At 40.2% G+C, this 24,225-nt stretch overlaps 1 protein-coding gene across 2 annotated transcripts in view; it reads left to right on the top strand.

Annotated features, from left to right (window-relative positions):
• FGD6 (FYVE, RhoGEF and PH domain containing 6) overlaps nt 1-24,225 on the top strand; it is a 114,441-nt gene that overhangs the window by 50,254 nt on the left and 39,962 nt on the right. For both annotated transcript variants that reach the window (XM_043881518.1, XM_043881508.1), the window contains exons 4-7: nt 3,968-4,035; nt 4,121-4,151; nt 21,289-21,440; nt 23,073-23,229. In XM_043881518.1, the coding sequence (XP_043737453.1) occupies nt 3,968-4,035; nt 4,121-4,151; nt 21,289-21,440; nt 23,073-23,229 (408 nt within the window). The remainder of the gene's footprint in view (nt 1-3,967; nt 4,036-4,120; nt 4,152-21,288; nt 21,441-23,072; nt 23,230-24,225) is intronic.

Genomic DNA, 24,225 nt, shown 5'->3' with positions numbered 1-24,225 from the left:
ACAAATATGAAAAGAAGAGAACACAGTTAAGAATTTACAAAGCTGGGCTGTTATCAGGAGATCAGAACATAAAACTAAATTTCAGATCAAAGGTTCTGTTTGGAATTTGTTTGGATTATTTTATTACCTTAACAAAGTAATCTCATTTGTGACTCTTGTTTCAACTTCCATGACCTGTGTACTTGGGGACATGCAGTTATCTAACAGGCAGCCTCCTTTGAAATGTGATGTAGTTTTAAGTGAGGATTTACATTGACAGAGAAGTTAAGACACCAAATAAGGCCTCTCTTTTGAGGTTTTACAGTGGGATGTACTTCCCCATCATAGTTTGACTTGGGTCAGAATCATGGTTCTTACAAGTTGGAGTTAATATAGAGCTTTTTATTTTGTTTTTTGGTTATCTTTGGCTTTCTCTCTACTTTGATTGTAATCCTCTGAATCATTTTCTAGTAGTCTCCGTCCTTCTTTAGCTCTGCCATCTTCCTCATTTAAAAGGTAAAGTAGAAAACAGAATATACAGACTCCTAGAAGTTTAGAATTGAAGCAGCAAACCTTTAATCATCTAGTCCAACATTCTGTTCTTTTACATGAAATAGCTGTAATGAGCCTTTTGTTTGTTAGTTTGAATTTACATTTTCATGTTACTCAAAAGTAGTGCTTTCTGGTCTTAGATTCTGAGAAAATGGTAGGCACCCTTGTACACTTGCTCATTCATGCATCTTAAGTGCAGAGTGAACCAGGCACTGTGCTTGGTGCATAAGGGGGCAAGGGTGAATAAGATCACAGACAAGAGAGGATTTAGACATGTCAGCAAATTAAACACAACCCACTGGGTTAAGTCCTATAAACTCTACACCAGTAAGAGAATAATCTTGTCATCCAAATGACATCCCCAAGGGTGGTAGGGAGAGAATATAAAGGCAGCCTTTGTCAAGGAGAAAATGGAGTGCCTGCCACTTTAAAAGATGGGTTGGAAAAAAAAAAAAAAAAAAGATGGGTTGGAATATACTGAGGAGAAATCTTCGGGAGAGGTGGAGGCGGTAAGGAGGGAAGTGGAAGCAGGACAGACATGTGCGGGCAGAGCACACTTGGAGTTTCAGGGTGGTTCCAATTTGGCTGGAGTAGCGAGTGCACACTGTGGAGGAGTAGGAATGAGACTAGTGAAGATAACTAGACCCTCACTGTAGAATGTCTCATACACATCGAAAAGAAAGCTCGGTGATAGGGGGCTGCTGATGTGCTTCAGCCTCAGAACAGATGTGATTATATTCGCAGTTTAGAACCTAGTAGTCTAGTGGCAGTGCAGAGAATGGTTGCAATGGGGGTAAATCTAGAGCAAGGAAACCACTGAGATTACTGCAGTAGTGTAGACCAGAAATAAGGAGGCAATATGAAAGGACAGGAAAGGATTAATAAATTATTCAGAAGTACAGATCAACAGAGCTCAATGATTCAGTTGTGATCATAGAGGGTGGAGAAGAGAGTCGAGTCAGGTTTCTGGCTTTGACCAGTGGATATGTATAGTATCTGGCATATGAGTATTTTATGGCTGTTTAAGGAGTGACGTCAAATTTTTTATTCTTTGTGAATCTTTTCCTGATTATGATCCTTGTCTCCTTCAAGATATCAGTACATTTCACAGTTGTCCTTATATATGAAAAGGGAAAGTGAAAGTATTAGTCACTCAGTCCTATTGGACTCTTCAGCTCCAAGCACTGTGGCCCACCAGGTTTCTTTATCCATGGACTTCTCCAGGCAAGAATACAGGAGTGGGTTGCCATTTCCTTCTTCTGGGGATCTGCTTGACCCAGGGATCAAACCCATGTCTCCTGCATTGCAGGCAGATTTTTAACCATCTGAGCCACCAGGGAAGTCCATGTCCTTATGTATAGTTATTTGTATGTGTGGTTTGCTCCCTTGTTCATTTCTTGAAGCCTGGAGCTATTTCTTATTTATGTTCAATCCCTTCTTCTAGCATCTACTTTCATGCCCCATTTCAGAAGTACAAAATCAGAATTTCCAAGACAGTTACCTAGGAATCTGAAAATTAAGAGTTGCCTGGTGGTTTTATTTATTTTTTAATTAATTAATTTATTTTAATTGTAGGCTAATTACTTTACAATGTTGTAGTGGTTTTTGCCATACATTGACATGAATCAGCCATGGGTGTACATGTGTTCCCCATCCTGAACCCCCATCCCATCCCTCAGGGTCATCCCAATGCACCAGCCCTGAGCACCCTGTCTCATGCATTGCCTGGTCGTTTTAATGATCAGAAGTGTTTTCAGATGCAGAGCAATGAATTAGCTGATGGTGAAGCTGTTTTCTCCTACTAACCATGCTATCAGATGATGCATCAGTTCAGTTCAGTTGCTCAGTTGTGTCCGACTCTTTGTGACCCCATGGACTGCAGCACGCCAGGCTTCCCTGTCCATCACCAACTCCCGGAGCTTGCTCAAACTCATGTCCATTGGGTCGGTGATGCCATCCAACCATCTCATCCTCTGTTGTCCCCTTCTCTTCCTGCCTTCAATCTTTCTCAGCATCAGGGTCTTTTCCAGTGAGTTGGCTCTTCACATCAGATGCCCAAAGTATCGGAGCTTCAGCTTCAGCACCAGTCCTTTCAATGAATATTCAGGACTGATTTCCTTTAGGATTAACTGGTTTGATTTTGCAGTCCAAGGGGCTCCAAGAGTCTTCTCCAACACTACAGTTAAAAAGCATCAATTCTTTGGTACTCAGTTTCTTTATGATTCAACTCTCACACCCATACATGACTACTGGAAAAACCACAGCGTTAAGTAGACGGACCTAAAGTAATGTCTCTGTTTTTTAATGTGCTATCTAGGTTTGTCATAGCTTTTCTTCCCAGGAGCAAGCGTCTTTTCATTTCATAGCTGTAGTCACCATCTGCAGTGATTTTGGATAGTGAATTACTAACTTCAGAATTTTAAATGATGGAGTAAAAATGGTACGTTCTTCCTCTTGGGAATGATTTCAGAATAACAAAGAGGATGAGGATAAGAAATATAAACTCTGCCTTCAGTGATATTAGGAGGCAGGTGCAACCCGAAATTACAATGAAAGTGTTAGTCACTCAGTCTTGTCTTACTGTTTGAGACCCCATGGACTGTAGCCGGCCAGGCTCCTCTGACAATGGGATTCTCCAATCAAGAATACTGGAGAGGGTTGCCATGCCCTCCTCCAGGGGGTCTTCCCAACACAGGGATCAAACCCATATCTCTTATGTCTCCTGCACTGACAGGCGGATTCTTTACCACTGAGCCACCAGGGAAGCCCAAACAACAGAAATGTATTGTCTCAGTTCTAGAGGGGAAATGTCCAGGATTAGTGTATCAGCAGAGTTGAAGACTATGAGGGAACAATCTGTTCCAGGAAGAGCATATTTCTAAAAGGTATTTTCAGTAAATTGAGAAAGCCTATGGCTGTGATGTGTGAGGTTATAGACTACTGAAGAGCACTTTCCAGTCTGCACTTAAGTTGTCTGACTTAAGATGGCTTTACTGAAGGTGAAGTACTCTTATACATGCCTACTAAATAGTTACTAACTAAAATTACTTGCATGCACCCCAAGAACACAAGTTCATGTGGTGTCTTTAGGGATCATTTTCCCTGCAGAATGTAGCTTCAGTTTTGTGCCACTAACAGTGTGCCCCATTGGGCCTCTGGGGTTCCTCAGGGTAGTCCATGAGTCCAGCATTGATAACAGTGAGGATTACTGATTGCTTTCAGCTTCTCCTGTATGATGGTTTAATAACCAGATCTAATTCTTCATGTTTGCCATTTGAGACATTATATAGTATGAAATGTGTTCTAGTTGAAACCTATTAAAAAAAAAAAAGAAACCTATAAGTATCAGAGCTTGAATGTACATCTGAGTAACTCCAAGCTGATCTTCCTTATCCTTTTATGAGTTCATGCTTTCTTAATGCACTCTTATCCACAGGGTGAAGATACTGGAATGAAACGTAAAGTCCATCATATTGCCAAGGAGATCATGAGCTCAGAAAAAGTGTAGGTATCCAGTTTCCAATTCAAAAGACTATTTGTTTCCTCACTGGTTCATTTAAAACATATCTCTCATTGCTGTTTTTTACAGGTTTGTGGATGTGTTAAAACTTTTGCATATTGTAAGTATCTGCTAATATTTTCTTGAAGTCTGACTATCTTCTTTTACATCTTTCCCTATCCTTCACTATGTTCAGTGTCATTAAATTAACATGTATATACACGTATATGCTTTCTAGTACATGGTTATATTAGTAAATTCACACATTTATGTGAAGACAGAAATTTTCTCAAGTGCATTAATCTCATGTATGTATAGTATGCCAGATGATTTCTGAAAAATAGAGCCTTTATATTTCTATCTCCAAATCTTTAAACTTTTCATCCTCATAATAAAGAGTTATTACAAGGATAATATTTCTTCTCGGCCATTTGCAGAAATCTCTGTTACAGTAGAATTTTGTACAGCAATGGGTAAAGAATGTTGGTGTTCAAAACTGTTCTTCTATATGAACAATCTCCTAGAAAGACACTTAAAATAGATATTTTACCAACAAACTTTTTTAAAGTTCTATTTTCAATTTTTGTAATTGTAAACTTGAACAAACCTGTTGGGAAACAGTTACTATGTCTGGCTGCATATTCATTTTTCTCATGCACTGCTTTGTACCTGCAAGTTTTCACAAGTTTCGTTACTCATTGGCAGTTAAAGTGCTTTTGGTGTTACTTTGTTTTAGTTATATTTTAGCAGGATATTAAGATTTAGAAAAGAAAAGTTTGAAATAGAGAAAGCAATTTAAAAGAAATAGAAGTGAATTAAATTACCATCCAGGTTTACTTAGATGGCAGTTATTAACTGAATTATTGAGGAGTGGTAGGTTTACAAAATATATACCCATTTATGTCTCTGAAAAGAGTATCATTTTCTGTTTTCTTTTATATAAACATGAAAAGAGGGTTACACTTAAAGGTGGGTAACATTCACCAAACAATCCCCTCTGCTCTGTACTTGGTCCAGGGGGCACACGGAGACCTATTTCCTATGTGAAAAATCTCTAGCTTTGGAAGATTTTTCTTAAAAATTTCTTAGCATTGCTAATTTATTTTTCCCATGAATTGTTTTTCATGTAACCCTTGACTATATTGGTAGGTTCCCTTTTAAAATTAATACACACACACACACACACACACACACACACACACACATATATGGCAATATTTGATCACCCTGAGCTGTTGATGACAACCATATTGTCATTTAAAAAAAAAATGATAAAGTTGGTAAATAAATACTTTTGAAAATAAACTGCATATGTATTTGCTGCTATGCGCCAACCGTGTCTATTGTATAGGGAATTGTAGAGGGAGGAGGAGAAGAAAATGCTAAACTGCTGTTTTCTGGAAAACTTAGAATTTATCTCTAGGATGAGCACATTGTATCTATTTTACATATTTTCTGATAGTCATGGTTAAATAGACAGAGGACCTCCTCAAGGAAATTTGAAGCATCTGCAAGTGAATGAAGAAACTGGTAGAGGCGAAAATTGCTATATAACTTCACTGTGCTATTTGATCAAACCTTGCATGGAATATATGTTCAGGATGCTTGTAGTCTAATATAGTGCTTCTCACACTGCTTTGGTGAGCAAATGAATATTTAAATTGCACATCCATGATGGACCAAAACTTTTGTAAAATGCAATAAAAATTCAGTTCAGTTCAGTTGCTCAGTCTTGTCCAACTCTTTGCAACCCCATGAATCGCAGCATGCCAGGCCTCCCTGTCTATCACCAACTCCCGGAGTTTACTCAAACTCACATCCATCAAGTCGGTAATGCCATCCAACCAGCTCATCCTCTGTCGTCCCCTTCACCTTCTGCCCCCAATCCCTCCCAGCATCAGGGTCTTTTCTGATGAGTCAGTTCTTCGCATGAGGTGGCCAAAGTATTGGAGTTTCAGCCTCAGCATCAGTCCTTCCAATGAACACCCAGGACTAATCTCCTTTAGGTTGGATCTCCTTGTAGTCCAAGTGACTTCCAAGAGTCTTCTCCAACACCACAGTTCAAAAGCATCAATTCTTCGGTGCTCAGCTTTCTTCACAGTCCAACTCTCACATCCATACATGACCACTGGAAAAACCATAGCATTGACTAGACAGACCTTTGTTGGCAAAGTAATGTCTCTGCTTTTTAATATACTGTCTAGGTTGGTCATAACTTTCCTTCCAAGGAGTAAGCGTCTTTTAATTTCATGGCTGCAGTCACCATCTGCAGTGATTTTGGAGCCCAAAAAACTAAAGTCAGCCACTGTTTCCACTGTCTCCCCATCTATTTCCCATGAAGTGATGGGATCAGATGCCATGATCTTAGTTTTCTGAATGATAAGCTTTAAGCCAACTTTTTCACTCTCATCAAGAGGCTCTTTAGTTCTTCTTCGCTTTCTGCCATAAGGGTAGTATCATCTGCACACCTGAGGTTATTGATATTTCTCCTGGCAATCTTGATTCCAGCTTGTGCTTCTTCCAGCCCAGCATTTCTCATGATGTACTCTGCATATAAGTTAAATAAGCAGGGTGACAATATGCAGCCTTGACATACTCCTTTTCCTATTTGGAACCAGTCTGTTGTTCCATGTCTAGTTCTAACTGTTGCTTCCTGACCTGCATACAGGTTTCTCAAGAGGCAGGTCAGGTGGTCTGGTATTCCCATCTCTTTCAGAATTTTCCACAATTGGTTGTTATCCACACAGTCAAAAGCTTTGGCATAGTCAATAAAGCAGAAATAGATGTTTTTCTGGAACTCCCTTGCTTTTTCAGTGATCCAGTGGATGGCAATTTGATCTCTGGTTCCTCTGCCTTTTCTAAAACCAGCTTGAACATCTGGAAGTTCACGGTTCATGTATTGTTGAAGCCTGGCTTGGAGAATTTTGAGCATTACTTTACTAGCGTGTGAGATGAGTACAATTGTGCGGTAGTTTGAGCATTCTTTGGCATTGCTTTTCTTTGGGATTGGAATGAAAACTGACCTTTTCCGGTCCTGTGGCCACTGCTGAGTTTTCCAAAGTTGATGGTATGTTGAGTGCAGCACTTTCACAGCATCATCTTTCAGGATTTGAAATAGTTCAACTGGAATTCCATCACATCCACTAACTTTGTTCGTAGTGATGCTTTCTAAGGCCCTCTTGACTTCACATTCCAGGATGTCTGGCTCTAGGTGAGTGATCACACCATCATGACTATCTGGTTCATGAAGATCTTTTTTGTACAGTTCTTCTGTGTATTCTTGCCACCTCTTCTTAATATCTTCTGCTTCTGTTAGGTCCATACCATTTCTGTCCTTTATTGAGCCCAACTTTGCATGAAATGTTCCCTTGGTATCTCTAATTTTCTTGAAGAGATCTCTAGTCTTTCCCATTCTGTTGTTTGCCTCTATTTCTTTGATTGCTGGGGAAGGCTTTCTTATCTCTCCTTGCTATTCTTTGAAACTCTGCATTCAAATGGGAATATCTTTCCTTTTTTCCTTTGCTTTTCGCTTCTCTTCTTTTCACAGCTATTTGTAAGGCCTCCTCAGACAGCCATTTTGCCTTTCTGCATTTCTTTTCCATGGGGATGGTCTTAATCCCTGTCTCCTATACAATGTCACTAACCTCCGTCCATAGTTCATCAGGCACTCTGTCTATCAGATCTAGTCCCTTAGATCTATTTCTTATTTCCACTGTATAATCATAAGGGATTTGACTTAGGTCATACCTGAATGGTCTAGTGGTTTTCCCTACTTTCTTCAATTTCAGTCTGAATTTGGCAGTACGGAGTTCATGATCTGAGCCACAGTCACTCCTAGTCTTGTTTTTGCTGACTGTATAGAGCTTCTCCATCTTTGGCTGCAAAGAATATAATCAGTCTGATTCCGGTGTTGACCATCTGGTGATGTCCATGTGTAGAGCCTCCTCTTGTGTTGTTGCAAGAGAGTGTTTGCTATGACCAGTGTGTTCTCTTGGCAAAACTCTAGCAGCCTTTGCCCTGCTTCATTCTGTACTCCAAGGCCAAATTTGTCTGTTACTCCAGGTGTTTCTTGACTTCCTACTTTTGCATTCCAGTCCCCTATAATGAAAAGGACATACTTTTTGGGTGTTAGTTCTAAAAGGTCTTGTAGGTCTTCATAGAACCATTCAGTGTCAGCTTCTTCAGCATTACTGGTTGGGGCATAGGCTTGGATTACTGTAACATTGAATGGTTTGCCTTGGAAACGAACAGAGATCATTCTGTCGTTTTTGAGATTGCATCCAAGTACTGCATTTCGGACTCTTCTGTTGACCATGATGGCTACTCCATTTCTTCTAAGGGATTCCTGCCCACAGTAGCAGATATAACGGTCATCTGAGTTAAATTCACCCATTCCAGTCCATTTTAGTTCGCTGATTCCTAGAATGTCGACATTCACTCTTGCCATCTCTTGTTTGACCACTTCCAATTTGCCTTGATTCATGGACCTAACATTCCAGGTTCCTATGCAATATTGCTCTTTACAGCATCAGGCCTTGCTTCTATCACCAGTCACATCCATAACTGGGTATTGTTTTTGCTTTGGCTCCATCCCTTCATTCTTTCTGGAGTTATTTCGCCACTGATCTCCAGTAGCATATTGGGCACCTACCGACCTGGAGAGTTCCTCCTTCAGTATCCTATCATTTTGCCTTTTCATACTGTTCATGGGGTTCTTAAGGCAAGAATACTGAAGTGGTTTGCCATTTCCTTCTCCAGTGGACCACATTCTGTCAGACCTCTCCACCATGACCCATCCGTCTTGGGTGGCCCCACATGGCATGGCTTAGTTTCATTGAGTTAGACAAGGCTGTGGTCCTGTGATCAGATTGGCCAGTTTTCTGTGATTATGGTTTCAGTGTGTCTGCCCTCTGATGCCCTCTCGCAACACCTACCCTCTTACTTGGGTTTCCCGTACCTTGGACGTGGGGCATCTCTTCATGGCAGCTTGTTACCTGGGACGAGGGGTACCTCCTCACGGCCACCCCTCCTGACCTTGAACGTGGAATAGCTCCTCTCAGCCCTCCTGCGCCTGAGCAGCTGCCCCTCCTTGGACGTGGGATTGCTCCTCTCGGCCGATGCCCCGACCTCGGGCGTGGGGCAGCTCCTCTCGGCCGCCGCCCTTAACCTTCAACGTGGGGTAGCTCCTCTCGGCCGCTCCTGCGCCATTGCAGCGTGGTGCTGTCAAATGGAAAGAAAAGTTTCCAATCCCTTATTCTTACTTTTTTTGACTGATGTCTTTGTATATCTATAGCAATTTGTAGACTACACTTGGAGAAGCATTAGCTAAGTAGATTCTGTTTCTTACTAGGTATGTGAATTTTAGAAAACAGTTTAGGGAAATCCATGGCTGTCTAGTGGTTAGAACTCTGAGCTTTCACTGCTGAGGGTCCAGGTTCCACGCCTGGTCAAGGAACTCAGGGTCTCACAAGCTGTGGTGTGGCCAAAAAAAAAAAAAATCCATCTCTCAGGTCATGAGGAATCAGTGAAATAAAAAGTATGAAAAAACCTAATATTATAAAATATACAGTAGGATCTCCAGTTGCTCTTATATTTTCTTCTTCTCCTTCCTCCCATGTAGAGCATCAGTGAATGAAGTATCCATTTTAATATTACCAGGCAGTAGACTTTTCACAATTCTGACGCTTTCAAATGCCTTTTCCTCTACCCCTGAACTAAAATTTCATTTTCACGAAGGAAGTTCTGATTCCAGTAGGTAGAGAAGCACTTTTAAAAAAGCATTGAAATGAAGTGAAGTGAAAGTCACTCAGTCGTGTCCGACTCTTTGTGACCCCATGAGCTATACAGTCCATGAAATTCTCCAAGCCAGAATACTGGAGTGGGTAGCCTTTCCCTTCTCCTCGGGATCTTCCCAACCCAGGGATCAAACCTAGGTCTCCTGCATTGCAGGCGGATTCTTTACCAACTGAGCCACAAGGCAAGCCCAATAAAAGCATTACCAGAGTGTTTGATTTTTTTAAAAAAATATGTATCCTGATTCTTACCTCTGTATTTTTGGAACAAAACAAAAGCACCATAAGAATAGACAATTAGACCAAAATGTTTCCCTTATCATCTCAGATCTGATAGATGGCCTTGGCTTCTTCCCCACTGATGTTGAACAGAGTGAATCATCCATAACTCACCTTGATTTGTACATCTTCAAAACCTCCTAAGCTTTTAATGTAGGAGTGAGAACAGATCATCTGCCAACCTCATGTTAACATCCTGTCTGGTATGTGAAAAGGGTACCTCAGCAGAGCCCAACATTAGTGGGTGTCTTAACAGCCAGGCATTGAAACAGATCTGAACCATTGCTAGGAGGGCTCTGTCACCAGGGTAATGTGGGTAAAGCCAAAACCATCTCTTGTTTCAATCCAGCACTCCGATCATGCTATTAAGGCTCATGTTTATTCTTCTACCACAGAGGTATAGTTGGAATCCTGGATAGTTGGAATCCTGAGTGCTGCTGCTATCTGATTTCATCTAAATGAATTAACTACTGTGTTATATGATAGAATATGACTGCTTTAAAATATCTAACAGGCTTTAGATAACCCAGTGGGAATTTTTGGAAATCAACCCACTATATTAGTGGTTTGGGAGGAGCTGTTATTTCAGTTATATGTGATTTCCCATTAGTAGTTTTCCATATTTGAGACTCTAGGTTAGCATTAATAGATCTTTCTCTGAAACAGAAATGTTCAGTATCTGCACTGTCCAGTACAGTAGTCACACTCAAAATTTTAATATATCACTGTAGCTCACTATCATTCCTTTGTTTTGAATTTGATGAACTAGGTGATATAGCTCATAAAAGTAATTTTAAATCTAAACTAATGAATTTTATCATATTACATTGGAAAGAATTAGATTTAGGTAGAGATCATGTGATTTAAAGTATACTTAAGATTCTAAGAATTGGTTGAAGGCTTTGATTCTTCTGATGTTTGCGAGAACAAATTGGGCCTGCAGAGGCAGTAGCAAGACTTTAAAAGTAATGTTTTATATGATCCTTACTATGCAGTATCTACCATGAGCACTTAGACTTTGACCTGGATTTGAAAAAATGGTCCAATATACACATTGTCTCTAAGTCAATACACTATTGAGTCCAAAGAAAAAAGAGATTCTCTTTTCAAAATAGTAATGACATCCAGATAGCTGCCAAAGCCAGAAAACTAGGACTTGTTCTTCATTTCTCCCTCTCACCTGTCTTGCCAAACTGTCAGCAATCCTACTGATTTTATTTCCTCTTTGCTGCCACTATCCTAGTCCAGAATATCATCTCTTACTCAAAACAGCATCAGCCTTTTAACTGGGCTTCCTATTTCCATTCTTATCCCTTCAGTCTCTTCCTTAAAATACTTTTTCATGTGAAGGATTAAGGGTGATTTTCTTAAAATACTTTTTAGGTCGTGTCACTCTCCTGCATTAAGCTGTTTACATGATTCCCATTGCATTAATAATAAAAACCATTACTTAGCAAGTCCAAGTCCTGTAAGTAGGATGACGATCTGTCCTAGTCTACTTTTGACCATCTTGGTTATTATCTTGGCATAATATTATTAACAGGCTTCTCAGGTGACTCAGTGGTAAAGAATTGCTTGCCAGTGAAGGAAATGTAGGTTTAATTGCTAGGTCAGGAAGATCGCTTGGAGAAGGGAATGGCAACCCACTCCAGTATTCTTGCCTGGGAAATCCCGTGGGTAGAGGACCCCGGCAGGCTACAGTCCATGGGGTTGTAAAAGAGTCAAACATGACTTAGTACTACACAACAGCAACAAATATTGTTAATAGAGCTTCCTTTAACTGTCAGAAATGATCTAATTTGGATAGTGAATTATGGTTCCCTGTGCCTGTAGGGTGCTCTGTATTTGGCTTCTAGTAATGAGATGAAAATCCCACGGATGGAGGAGCCTGGTAGGCTACAGTCCATGAGGTCGCGAAGAGTTGGATACGACTGAGCGACTTCACTTTCACTTTTCACTTTCATGCACTGGAGAAGGAGATGACAACCCACTCCAGTGTTCTTGCCTGGAGAATCCCAGGGATGGGGGAGCCTGGTGGGCTGCCATCTATGGGGTCACACAGAGTTGGACACGACTGATGTGACTTAGCAGCAGCAGCAGCAGCAGCAATGAGATGAAAAGGTAGTGAAAGAGAGAAAGGCTTTCTCTGAGTTGTAAAAGACTATGTTCTGTCCCATCGTGGCTTGCTTTCAGTTTTTAGTTCAGTGCTAAGGTTATTTCTGCTGAGAGATTTTGCCAATGCAGTTTCGTGGGATATTTATCCTTCTTTCATTTGTTCAAGCTACTTCTTTCTTTATCTTTCCAGTTTAAGGTGACTTTAAGGTGGGCTTAAGATGACTTCCTCAAAGAGGTCTTCTTTGACAACCCTTTTCAACTTTCTTGTGTTTGTTTTCTTCTTGATACTTCACATATATTGTTTATTTGTTTACTTGTTTGTTTTTAGTCTCTTCTAAAATGCAGGGCTTCCCTGATGGCTCAGATAGTAAAGAATCTGCCTACAATGTGGGAGACCTGGGTTCGATCCCTGGGTTGGGAAGATCCCCTGGAGAAGGAAATGGCAACCCACTCCAGTTTTCTGGCCTGGAGAATCCCTTGCACAGAGGAGCCTGGCGGGCTACAGTCCGTGGAGTCAGAGTCGGACACGACTGAGCGACTTTCACTTTACTTCACTTTCTAAAATGTAAGCTAGGTGAGGGCAGCGACCCTATAGGATCACTTTTTTTCAGAAAAGAAAAAAAAGTGAAAGTGTTAGTTGTTCAGTCACATCCAACTCTTTGTGACCCCATGGACTGTAGCCTGCTAGGCTCCTCTCTCCATGGGATTCTCCAGGTAAGAATACTGGAGTGAGTTACCATTCCCTTTCCCAGGGGATCTTCCCAACCCAGGGATATCTTCTGAGTTTCCCATCATTTCTATTGTGTGGAAGGCCCCCAGTAAGTGTTATTGAATGAATGAATGTGACTAATTGGCTAGTGGTTAGGAATTGTGCTTCTGCCACTAACTGTGCTCTTGGACAAATTAATCAAGCCTTGGTTTCTTCTTGAAAACGGGAATAATAACCACATTTGGTGCAATGGTTAAATGTGATCATACGAAATAAATGTTAGGCACTTAATTAGTGTTAGCTGCAGGTGAAGTGGACATGCTTCAGGTTAATGTGCTGTTATTTAGAATTATTTGTATCAGTTAAAATCTGTACTGTTTAATTTTGTACCAAGTAAGCTTTTACTCAAATCCATCAAAATAGAATTTGTTCCTGAAAAATACCCTACTAGGTTTCTTCTTCCATTAGAAAGTAAGCTCCATGAAAGCACGGATTTTTGTCTGTTTCATTTAGTGTTACCCCACTAAATTAATATATATTAAATGAATGATAGGAAAGTGATGAATACTTCTTGGTTTGTTACAGCTCTAGTTAATTATATTTCTTTTCTTCTTTTGTACCAGAAGTTGTCCAAACCAGAGGTTGCTATAATATTGTTTATAAGTACCATTTTCAAGATAAAACACCTTAGACATCTTAATATAATTAAGTACAAATGATACTGTGTTTTTTTTTGGTTTGATTTTGTTATCTGATTTGCTAGTAGATGTATCTATAAACTTACTTTATAAATGTCTAAACAGCATGATTTAAATAATACATTTTACGAGCGAATGATCAGAGACTTTGAGGTCTTTTGAACAAAGATGGACTGGTTAAGTTGTATATAAGTGGTACTTGTAATGAGGCATCTTTGTTCCACCAATTTCCTTAGGCTGAGATATACATTACCCTGAAGATTTGAGAAGACTCCCACTTAAAATCCATAGAGTTAGAGGCAGAGTTACTGTGGACATTCAGGTGTTTGTTAGTAAATAGAATATATCTTTTTTTTTTAAAAATGCCTTATAAAAGGAATAAAAGACTTCCTCGTAGAAGCCTCCAGTTATTACCATATTAAAATGACCATCTTGTTTTACCAAATACACTGTCTCTTTTCAGTTTTGTGAACTATTTAATTATTATTTGTTTTTTAGTTTTGAAGCATCCTCCTGTAGTGTATGTTGACATGGACCGCAAACCTTCAGTTTGGAGTGGCTTCCTTCACTGAGTGAAGTTCACTGTTAAGCATGTCTCTGTCTTGCCACTGTTCTGTTGGTTTTCCTTCCCTTCCTTTGATGTCTCCTTCTGTTCATAGACCTCTGTTTGAGAGCTCTTTTTCCAAGCTTCCAGGGACTTGTGATTGTAAATGGTGCTCATGTGAGCATTTAAAATAACTGAATCTCCTTTAATGAAATAAATGGCCGTCTACTGAGTGCTGTCTGTGCCCCTTGCAGCGTGCTATGTTACATAAATTACCTGTTTCAGTCCTCATAACAACCCTGTCAAATGGGTGTCATGTCTGTTTTTTAAGGGAAGAAAGTGACCTAACTGCCAAAAGTACCCCATTACTAAATGGCAAAGCCAGACTTTAAATTCTGGTCCCTTTGAACCCAGGTGCTAAGTGAATGTTCAAAAATTGATTAAAAGTTGTTACTTGGAATGTCTGCTGTGCTGTGTAGGCTGTGGTGTTACCTTTGAGTTTATTGGCTTTGCTTTCAGATTATCACCAGGTCTGAACATAGAGAAAGGGAGGAGTAACTTCCTTGGTCAAATATTTTCATTTTAGAACAAAATCAAGTTATGAATGTGGAGCCTACCCCTCATCCCCATTTTTACTTCACAGCATCACACTGCCTTTTGCATAGTTATCCAAGCTCTCTGATCTTAGCAGCTCCTTTGCTTTTCCTTAATATGAAGTGATTAGTGCCCCTCATATAGGCAGGGAGCTCTATGGAGCCCCTTGTCTGCCCATATATCCATTTGGTCTTTGTAATTCACTGTGTCATCATAGTGGTTAAGTAATGCCCTAAGGTCAGGTCATGCCAGTCAGGACAACTGGTCATTAAGTCACTTGCTGCTCTTTGGCCCTGGGAATTTAAAGTCTGACCTGACGAACAAGGCCTTCTGTTTTGTGCTTCATTGCGTTAAAATGTTCAGTCTCGATTTTGTTTGCATTGATTTTTGCTTGCTTTTGCCCAGGAGATCAGAGGTGGTAAGACTAGTATGTTAATATCTCACAGGAACTGAGTATTTTTTTTAAAGTTGATCTGGTTCTTTGCAGGTTTTCTTCAAATTATTAAGAATAATATTATACTACACTTCTCTTTCTTTCTTTTATTTATTTATTTATTTTTTCATTTATTTATATTAGTTGGAGGCTAATTACTTTACAATATTGTAGTGGTTTTTGCCATACATTGATATGAATCAGCCATGGATTTACATGTGTTCCCCATCCTGAACCCCCCTCCCACCTCCCTCCCCATCCCATCAGGACACCCATTTCTATTTCTAAAAAGGCCAAGTTGGTGGTGATTAGGAACTAAAGTATCGGTGGTTTAGTTTTGCATATAGACTCTTTGGTACGTTTTATGTTAGAAGAATAGACTGGAGTATATGTAGTTGATATTTTAAAAAACTCATTTACCCAACTTTTAAAAATAATTTTATTTTTGTTTATTTATTTTTGACTGTGCTGGGACTTTGTTGCTGCATGGGCTTTTTCTCTAGTTGCAGCAAGTGGGGGCTCCTCTCTACTGGCTATACATGGGCTTCTCTTGTGGGACACAGGCTCTAGCACATGTGGGCTTCAGTAATTCTGTCTCCTGGGCTCTAGAACACAGGCTTAGTAGTTGTGCACGGGCTGAGGTGCTCCGCAGCACATGGGATCTTCCTGGACCGGGGATCAAACCCCTGTCTCCTGCATTGGCAGGCAGATTCTTTACCACTGAGCCACCAGGGGCGCCATCACCTAACATTTTTATACTATAGCTCCCCTCACCCCATTTATGTTAATTACTCAGCTTTTCCGGTGTGAAAAAGTATACTCTGGATCTAACTGAAAGTACCAGTCCTATGGTCTTGTGTCCTTACTGACTTAGTCAAGGGGGTGTTGGCGACTTTAGATTCTTCTGCCCCAGAATAGTTTTGCCTCTGGCTCTTAAGTGTCATCACACTTTCCCGAAATATCCTGGCTCTTGGCATTTAGAATAACCAGACATATGTTGTAATCATCCTTTCTATTAAAAAAATTTCTTTTTCCTCCTTCCAGTGACACGTTTGGCAGTGGTTGAGGTCCACGAAGAGCTGAGAAGTTAGACTGTGTGTAGTTCTGCGTGACTTAGTTACATCTGGCACTGTGACCACTGCACATGGCTTTCAGGGGATGGTGGCCCAGGGGTGGGGAAATGAGATGGGGGCCAGGGCTGCCCTGTGCAGTTAAGAAGGCCGTCGTAAACATTCTTCTTTTGCTCTTATAATTATTATATTTCTCTTTTGACATGCTCTCATAATTAAAAAAAAATACATCATGGCAGACTTCCCTGGTGGTTTAATGGTTAAGACCAGTGCTTCCACTGCAGGGGTCATGGGTTCAATCCCTGGTCTGGGAACTAAGATCCTACAAGCCTCACAGTTCAGTTCAGTCGCTCAGTCATGTCTGACTTTTTGCAACCCCATGGACAGCAGCACGCCAGGCTTCCCTGTCCATCACCAACCCCCAGGGCCTCCTCAAACTCATGTCCATCGAGTTGGTGATGCCATCTATTTCATCCTCTGTTGTCCCCTTCTCCTCTTGCCTTCAATCTTTCCCAGCATCAGGGTCTTTTCCAGTGAGTTGGCTCTTCACATCAGATGCCCAAAGTATCGGAGCTTCAGCTTCAGCACCAGTCCTTTCAATGAATATTCAGGACTGATTTCCTTTAGGATTAACTGGTTTGATTTTGCAGTCCAAGGGACTCCAAGAGTTTTCTCCAACACTACAGTTAAAAAGCATCAATTCTTGGGTACTCAGTTACTTTATGATTCAACTCTCACACCCATACATGACTACTGGAAAAACCATAGCTTTGACTAGACAGACCTTTGTTGGCAAAATAATGTCTCTGCTTTTTCATATGCTCTCTAGGTTTGTCATAGCTTTTCTTCCAAGGAGCACAGTACAACCAAAAAAAATGTCATCTTGAGCCATTCGTTCCTCCAGAACTGCTGACATTACCCAGTAGTACTCAAAACAAAAACCACAGTTTTGCCAGGTGTGTGTCAGGGACCTCCAGTTAGGGGTGACCACCTTACTCGTCAGCACAGCGTACTAGCTGGTCTCTGTTGACTGTGTCTTAAATAAACCAGTTTCCTTTTTGGCAGTGGTGGCAGACATGGAATGCAGAGTGTAGCAAAAGCTGTGTCAAATAGATCCTTAAGCTACTTAGCAGCTAACTGCTGTCACTGTCCTGGCTGAGGAAATGCCTTCTAACTGGAAAATAAAAGTCATCCTGCTGCCAGGGACAAACATATTCATCATTTAACCCATCAGTGCTTCTTGTTTTGCTGAAAAAGGAACTCTTGCATCTTAATTATATTAGTCGTTAAACTGGGAAAATGAAAAATGCCATAGAAGATGTTTAACTATAGTGCTTTGAGAGTATTTACAGTTGAGGATGTTATTTGTGATATGTAAATACATTCTCTATAGTTCTGCCTGGAAATCCTGATGACTGTCAAAAATGTTAAGTTAGCTCTATTTTCTCTTACTCTATGTGAGTGCTGATAAAAACAAGCTGTTTGGAGGTGGAATTTGGCCCCAATCCATTTGGTTTGTGGAGTTGTTTTGTGTGGTATTCTGGATTTTAGTTTATACAAGTAATGAATTCTTATTTTATATTACAGTAATTTGTTGTAAAAGTAGTTCTTTAGTTACTGGTGGAAGTAGTTTGGTTCCTTTGGGTTAATATGACTATTTTGGGCTGATAAAGTTAGTCCCAGGTACGGAGGGTTTCCCAGGTGTCTCAGTGGTAAAGAATCCACCTTTCAATGCAGGAGACACAGGAGATGCAGAAAGATCCCCTGCAGGAGGAAATGGTAACTCACTCCAGTATTCTTGCCTGGAAAATTCCTTGGGTGGGCTACAGTCCATGGGATCACAAAGAGTTGGACACAGCTTAGCAACTGAGCACACTGGCGACTGCTGCTGCTGCTAAGTCGCTTCAGTCGTGTCCGACTCTGTGCGACCCCATAGACGGCAGCCCACCAGGCTCCCCTGTCCCTGGGATTCTCCAGGCAAGAACACTGTAGTGGGTTGCCATTTCCTTCTCCAATGCATGAAAGTGAAAAGTGAAAGTGAAGTCACTCAGTCGTGTCTGACTCTTAGCGACCCCATGGACTGCAGCCTACCAGGCTCCTCCATCCATGGGATTTTCCAGGCAAGAGTACTGGAGTGGGATGCTATTGCCTTCTCCCACTGAGGACTCATGAAGGGTTTATTAGCACTTGTTGAGCATAGGATTTGACTTCTCTAAAATGTACCTTAGAAGAGGAATCAGTTTCCTTTTTTTCCCTTTTCTTGGGCAGGCTGACATGCAGAATCACAAAATCTGGTTCCTCAACCAGGGGTTGAATCCTTGCCTTCTGCAGTGGAAACAGGGATCTTAACCACTCGACTACTAGGGAAGTCCCCTCCATGTCTTGACTATTGCAAATAGTACTGCAATGAACATTTGCATGTATCCTTGTGAAGTATGATTTTCTCTTGATAGATGCCCAGGAATGGGATTGCTGGATCATATGGTAGTTCTGTTTTTAGTATTTTAAGGAACGTCCATACTGTTCCCCTAAGTAGCTGTACCAATTTACATTCCCACCCACAGTGTAGGAGGGTTCCCTTTTCTCCACAGCCTCTCTAGCATTTATTATTTGTAGATGTTTTGATGATGCCATCCTGACCTGTAGGACATGATTCAGTTCAGTTCAGTTGCTCAGTTGTGTCTGATTTTTTGCAACCCCCATGGACCGCAGCATGCTAGGCCTCTCTGTCCATCACCAACTCCCGGAGCTTACTGAACCTCATGTCCATTGAGTCAGTGATGCCATCCAACCATCTCATCCTCTGTTGTCCCCTTCTCCTCCCAACTTCAATCTTTCCCAGCATCTGAGTCCTTTCCAGTGAGTCAGTTCTTCGTTATCAGGTAGCCAAAGTATTGGAGTTTCAGCTTCAACATCGGTCCTTCCAATGAATATTCAGGACTGATCTCCTTTAGGATGGACTGGTTGGATCTCCTTGCAGTCCAAAGGACTCTCAAGAGTCTGCTCCAACACCACAGTTCAAAAGCATCAATTCTTTGGCGCGCTCAGCTTTCTTTATAGTCCAACTCTCACAACCATACATGACTACTCGAAAAACCATAGCTTTGACTAGATGGACCTTTGTTGGCAAAGCAATATCTCTGCTTTTTAATATGCTGTCTGGGTTGGTCATAGCTTTTCTTCCAAGGAGCAAGCGTCTTTTAATTTCATGGCTGCAGTCACCATCTGCAGTGATTTTGGAGCCCAATAAAATAAAAGTATGAGGTGATACTTTGTAGTTTCAATTTGCATTTTTCTGATCATTGGTGATGTTGAGCATTTTTTCATGAGCCTCTTGGATATCTGTATGTCTTCTTTGGAGAAATACCTATTTAGATCTTCTGTTCATTTTTTGATTGGATTGTTTGTTTTTTTGACATAGAGCTGCATGAGCTAGTTGTATATTTTGGAGATTAATTCTTTGTAGGTCACTTTATTTGCAAATATTTTTTCCCATTCTGTGGATATTTTCCTTTTGTTTATGGTTTCCTTTGCTTTGCAGAAACCTTTTAAGTTTAATTAGGTCCCATTTGTTTGCTGTTGTTTTTATTTTCATTACTCTGGCAGCTTTTGTTTACTTTCAAATTAGATATGAGTTTGTTGTCCTTCACAATAAGCTCAAGAAATACTGATACCAATGGTTAGTGTATGTATGTATGGGGTAGGCATTAAAAGGGATCAGGGAAGAAATCAGGGTCTTTGTTTTGTTTTTTGATTTGCCCAGTGAATTCCTGAAGGGAAGCAGTTAGAAAGGAGAAAAAAGATAAAGCCTAGTAAAGAGTCTGTTTTACCCAACCTTTGCTTTAAGGTTTTTAATTAAATTTCCTTTCTAAGAAGGAACAATCTTTTTTTGAATCCTCAGGACTGTGATACAGTTTACTATTGTCTTACTTATCCCCTGAGGGTAGGCCTCAAGATATATTGAATTCTGGCCAGGTACCATCTCCAGCCTCACCCTTTCCATGTTCTCTGGAGAGAGAGGGTGGGGTAGGGTGGACCTGTCTTAAAACGTGGTATAAATAGTCTTATAGGGAAAAGTCAAGGAAAAAGAATGTGTGATGAGAAAAGTTTTAAATTTCTATAAAGTATAAATTCTTTTGAATTTATGGGGAGGTTGGATAGAGGGAAGAGAGTGTTTCAAGTCCAGAGTTAAAATATTTTGTTGCGTCTGTGTGCCAAATACATTGCAGAAAGCTTTGTGTGCAGTATCTAATTAAAGTCTTATAACCCATTTAACCTGGAGAAGGAAATGGCAACCCACTCCAGTACTCTTACCTGGAAAATTCCATGGACAGAGGAGCCTGGTAATCTATAGCCCATGGGGTCACAAAGAGTTGGACACGACTGAGTGACTTCACTCACTCACTCAACCCATTTAACAGATGAGGAAAATGGAGTTAGCTCAATGAAATACAGTAAAATAGGAACAAGGGCTTAGACCCAATATTCTCTGATTATCAAGAATGTACCACCCTCCAAATGCCTCAGTTAGAATGTTCCAGCAGTTGGCAAGTAATTACCGGAAGTGGACAAAAGGATGCTCCCAATGTAAAATTAATTAAGATCTTTTGGGGACTTTTAAATAAATTTTAAATAAATGGATTTTGTTCATATAGCAGTATTGGAATAATTTAAAGGACTGTTTAGAGTTCCAATATAATTTCCAGATACCTCCTTAATATAATTGCTAAGTTTGGAGATCAAACCAAATGATTTAAGAGAAATATCACATGTTCTGTTTAAAAACCAAATATCCACCCCAGCCACTCAGGGTGTGTCTGTGTGTGTGTGTGTCTGTCTGTCTGTACTTTCTTATCCAAGTAAGTGGGTAAGAGGAAGTGGGTGCTTTTAATTTGAACTCTACATGGGAAATACAGTTTGCAGTTTATATTGTTGTGGTAAAGAGAGTGACTGGGGGAAAAGCTTTTCATTATATTAAGTGGTATGTGTGTGTACATTGTTTTTCCTCCTCTGAACTGTAACAGGATTTCCGGGACGCAGTAGCCCATGCTTCCAGGCAACTTGGGAAACCAGTGATTGAGGACCGGATCCTAAATCAGATCCTGTACTACTTGCCTCAGCTGTATGAGCTCAATCGGGATCTCCTAAAGGAACTGGAGGAAAGAATGTCAAACTGGTAAAAATGGGCTAACCAGCTTTCCCAGAGTTTCCAATTTTAGATAAAGGCAGAAGGGACCTGCATGTGACAAAGATTTATTGTTCCTTACATTGTGTCTTTTTCAATATATTGAATTTTCTTGGTAATTACCTATAGATTGATCACTTTATTTATTTAATTTTGGCCACACAGCACATCATGCATGATCTTGTTTCCCCGAAAGGGGATTGAACCTGTGTCCCGTGCATAGTGGAGGCTTATAGTCTTAACCATTGGACTGCCAGGGAAGTCCCCTAGATTGATCACATTAGATGGCCAGAATTCACTGATGCACTGAGCTCAGTACTCTACATTTTTTTTTTTTTTAATTCTTTAGTAATGTTGTCTCAAGAGCAAGAAGGGCCTATATTTGAGCAATTTAACGTTCTATAGGTGCCCTTTGATAATCAAGATTTTTGAGATTTGGAGGAGGGTTTAGTTGATATAGTCACGTTGGAAACATTTTTAAATGTCTGTCTTTTTGGAGCCTCAAAAAGAGGAAACTGCATTTTCTAAAGGAGGCTGTTAACGAGAGAATAGGGAAATTTTGCTGTTTGGTTTAGAAAATTTACACATATATGACATCGTTATAGATGCTGTAGATTTCACAACAGGAAGAGAATACCAGAGGTTGACTGCTATTACCGGTATTTGTGTTTTAGTCGCTCAGTTGTGTCTGACTCTTTGCCACCCCATGGACTGTAGCCCACCAGGCCCTTCTGTCCATGGAATTCTCCAGCCAAGAATACTGGAGTGGGTTGCCATTTCCTTCTCCAGGGGGTCTTCCCAACCCAGGGATCGAACCCCAGTCTCCCACATTGCAGGCAGATTCTTTTTGCCATCTTTTTGCCACCAGGGAAGCCCATTATGATATTTAGACAGTAATAGAAAGTTTGGTGACATCTTTGGAAATGTGTGGCAAGTTTGGTTTAGGGGGTTGGATTTACTGTTGAAGTTCATGGGCAACCCCCAAATTATTAGAACAACAATCATCTACTTTCATGATGAAAAAATTTCCCTCTAAGTGTTCTTTATATATAATCCAGGAAAATACCTCTGCCTGTTTTGGAAATATCTTGCCTCTACATGTTGGGAAAATATGCTAAATAGTGGTTAATACTTCACTACAGCCTAAGTATAAAATTTATACTTATACAGTTTAAAAAAAAAAAAAAAAAAAATTTATACTTATACAGTTTAAGGGCTAAGGAATGACTAAAATTATAATTACACAGTTTAAGGACTCAGGAGTGACTAAAAGCTATCTTTTAAAGGCATGCTAAAATAAATGTAATTACAAAGAATTTCCCTGTCTGTACTTTATCATTCTTCTTACAAAAAATTATCTTAGAAATTCATCTGAATTTTCTGAAGTCTCTGGCTGTACAGAAGCAGGAAATGGTAAAAACAGGACCAGTCAGGACTGGCAGAGTCCAGGCAAAATGTAATGATGACAATTGAAATGGCAAAGAGTGGGCATTTGGGGATATTTCTTACAAGAAGAGGAAAAAAGATAAGCTGATGGCTTGGAAATGGGAATCTGCTTATCAGTGGATATATTTTGGATACTGTAATGACTCTTTTTCTTGTCTATTCCTTCTCACTCCTTAGGACGGAACAACAAAGAATTGCTGATATCTTTGTAAAGAAGGGACCATATCTAAAAATGTATTCCACATACATCAAAGAATTTGATAAGAATATAGCTTTGTTGGATGAGCAGTGCAAGAAAAACCCAGGTTTTGCTGCTGTTGTTAGAGAATTTGAGGTATTTTTGCTACCATCCTCTGTTTTGCTGCCACTTCTCTGTTTTGAAGCTAAAACTATCAGTAAATTCCATTTACACCAAACCGGAGAAGTTTTAGAAGTATTAAGATATTTCTTCTAATTTGTATGGTAATTAAACTTTGAAATTATGTGTCGACTTTTCTTCCCTCTTTTCCTTTCTCCTGAAGTCTTCAGGCTGTTAAGAATAGAAGTGTGATGTATATATATATACACACACACACACACACACACACATATATATGTATATATAGCTGTGGCCCAGGTTCTCATCACTGTCCAGTGAGTTGTTCTGTTGCCTTGGCAGCAAAAAAAAACATAAGACCGCGGAAAGTTAACTGTCCAATGTCTAATGATGCTTGCACAACAGATGCTTTCTTAACATGCATTATCATTATGCTTTCATAATCATTCTGCATACCAGACCCTGGAGGTACATATTTAGAAACAAATAGAACCCTCTGAACAAATTTAGAAAAACTCTTCCCTTCTCACTTGAGCTGTGTAAGAACCCCAGGACATCTTACGATACGGGGACATTTTCCCTTGGCCATTTTGTTGTCGCCCCACAGTAAGTACCTGTTATGGAGATTGGAGGTGGGGCTCAGAATTGGGCACCGGTATCTGTTACACAGACTACAGAAAACAACTTTAAAGGCGGAATCAAATGTCCTCATGGTCAAGTCAGAAGGGTTCCAGAATCAAATGTTTCCATAGACAGTGTGATTTGGGGCTGTCCTTTGTAGCCAGTCATCTGAGAAAGTTTACATTCTTCAGGCTTGTAAGAGGTTTACTTAGCGAGACTGTTTTTCAGGTTGTCTTTAATTTCTGCCTTCTCCCCAGTACCAACTGTTGTTACTATGAGTATATTGACAACAGGCTCTGATGTTTATTTGAGCCCAGTTCCCAGTAGTTTTATTTCTGGGCTGTGAATTTCCTCACGAGTCAGTGATTTCGGAGACCTCCCTGCAAGCAAGGG

The sequence above is a fragment of the Cervus elaphus genome, chromosome 3 (assembly GCF_910594005.1).
Source record: "Cervus elaphus chromosome 3, mCerEla1.1, whole genome shotgun sequence".
Classification (NCBI taxonomy): domain Eukaryota; kingdom Metazoa; phylum Chordata; class Mammalia; order Artiodactyla; family Cervidae; genus Cervus; species Cervus elaphus.
This window is presented reverse-complemented; position numbering and strand designations above follow the sequence as displayed.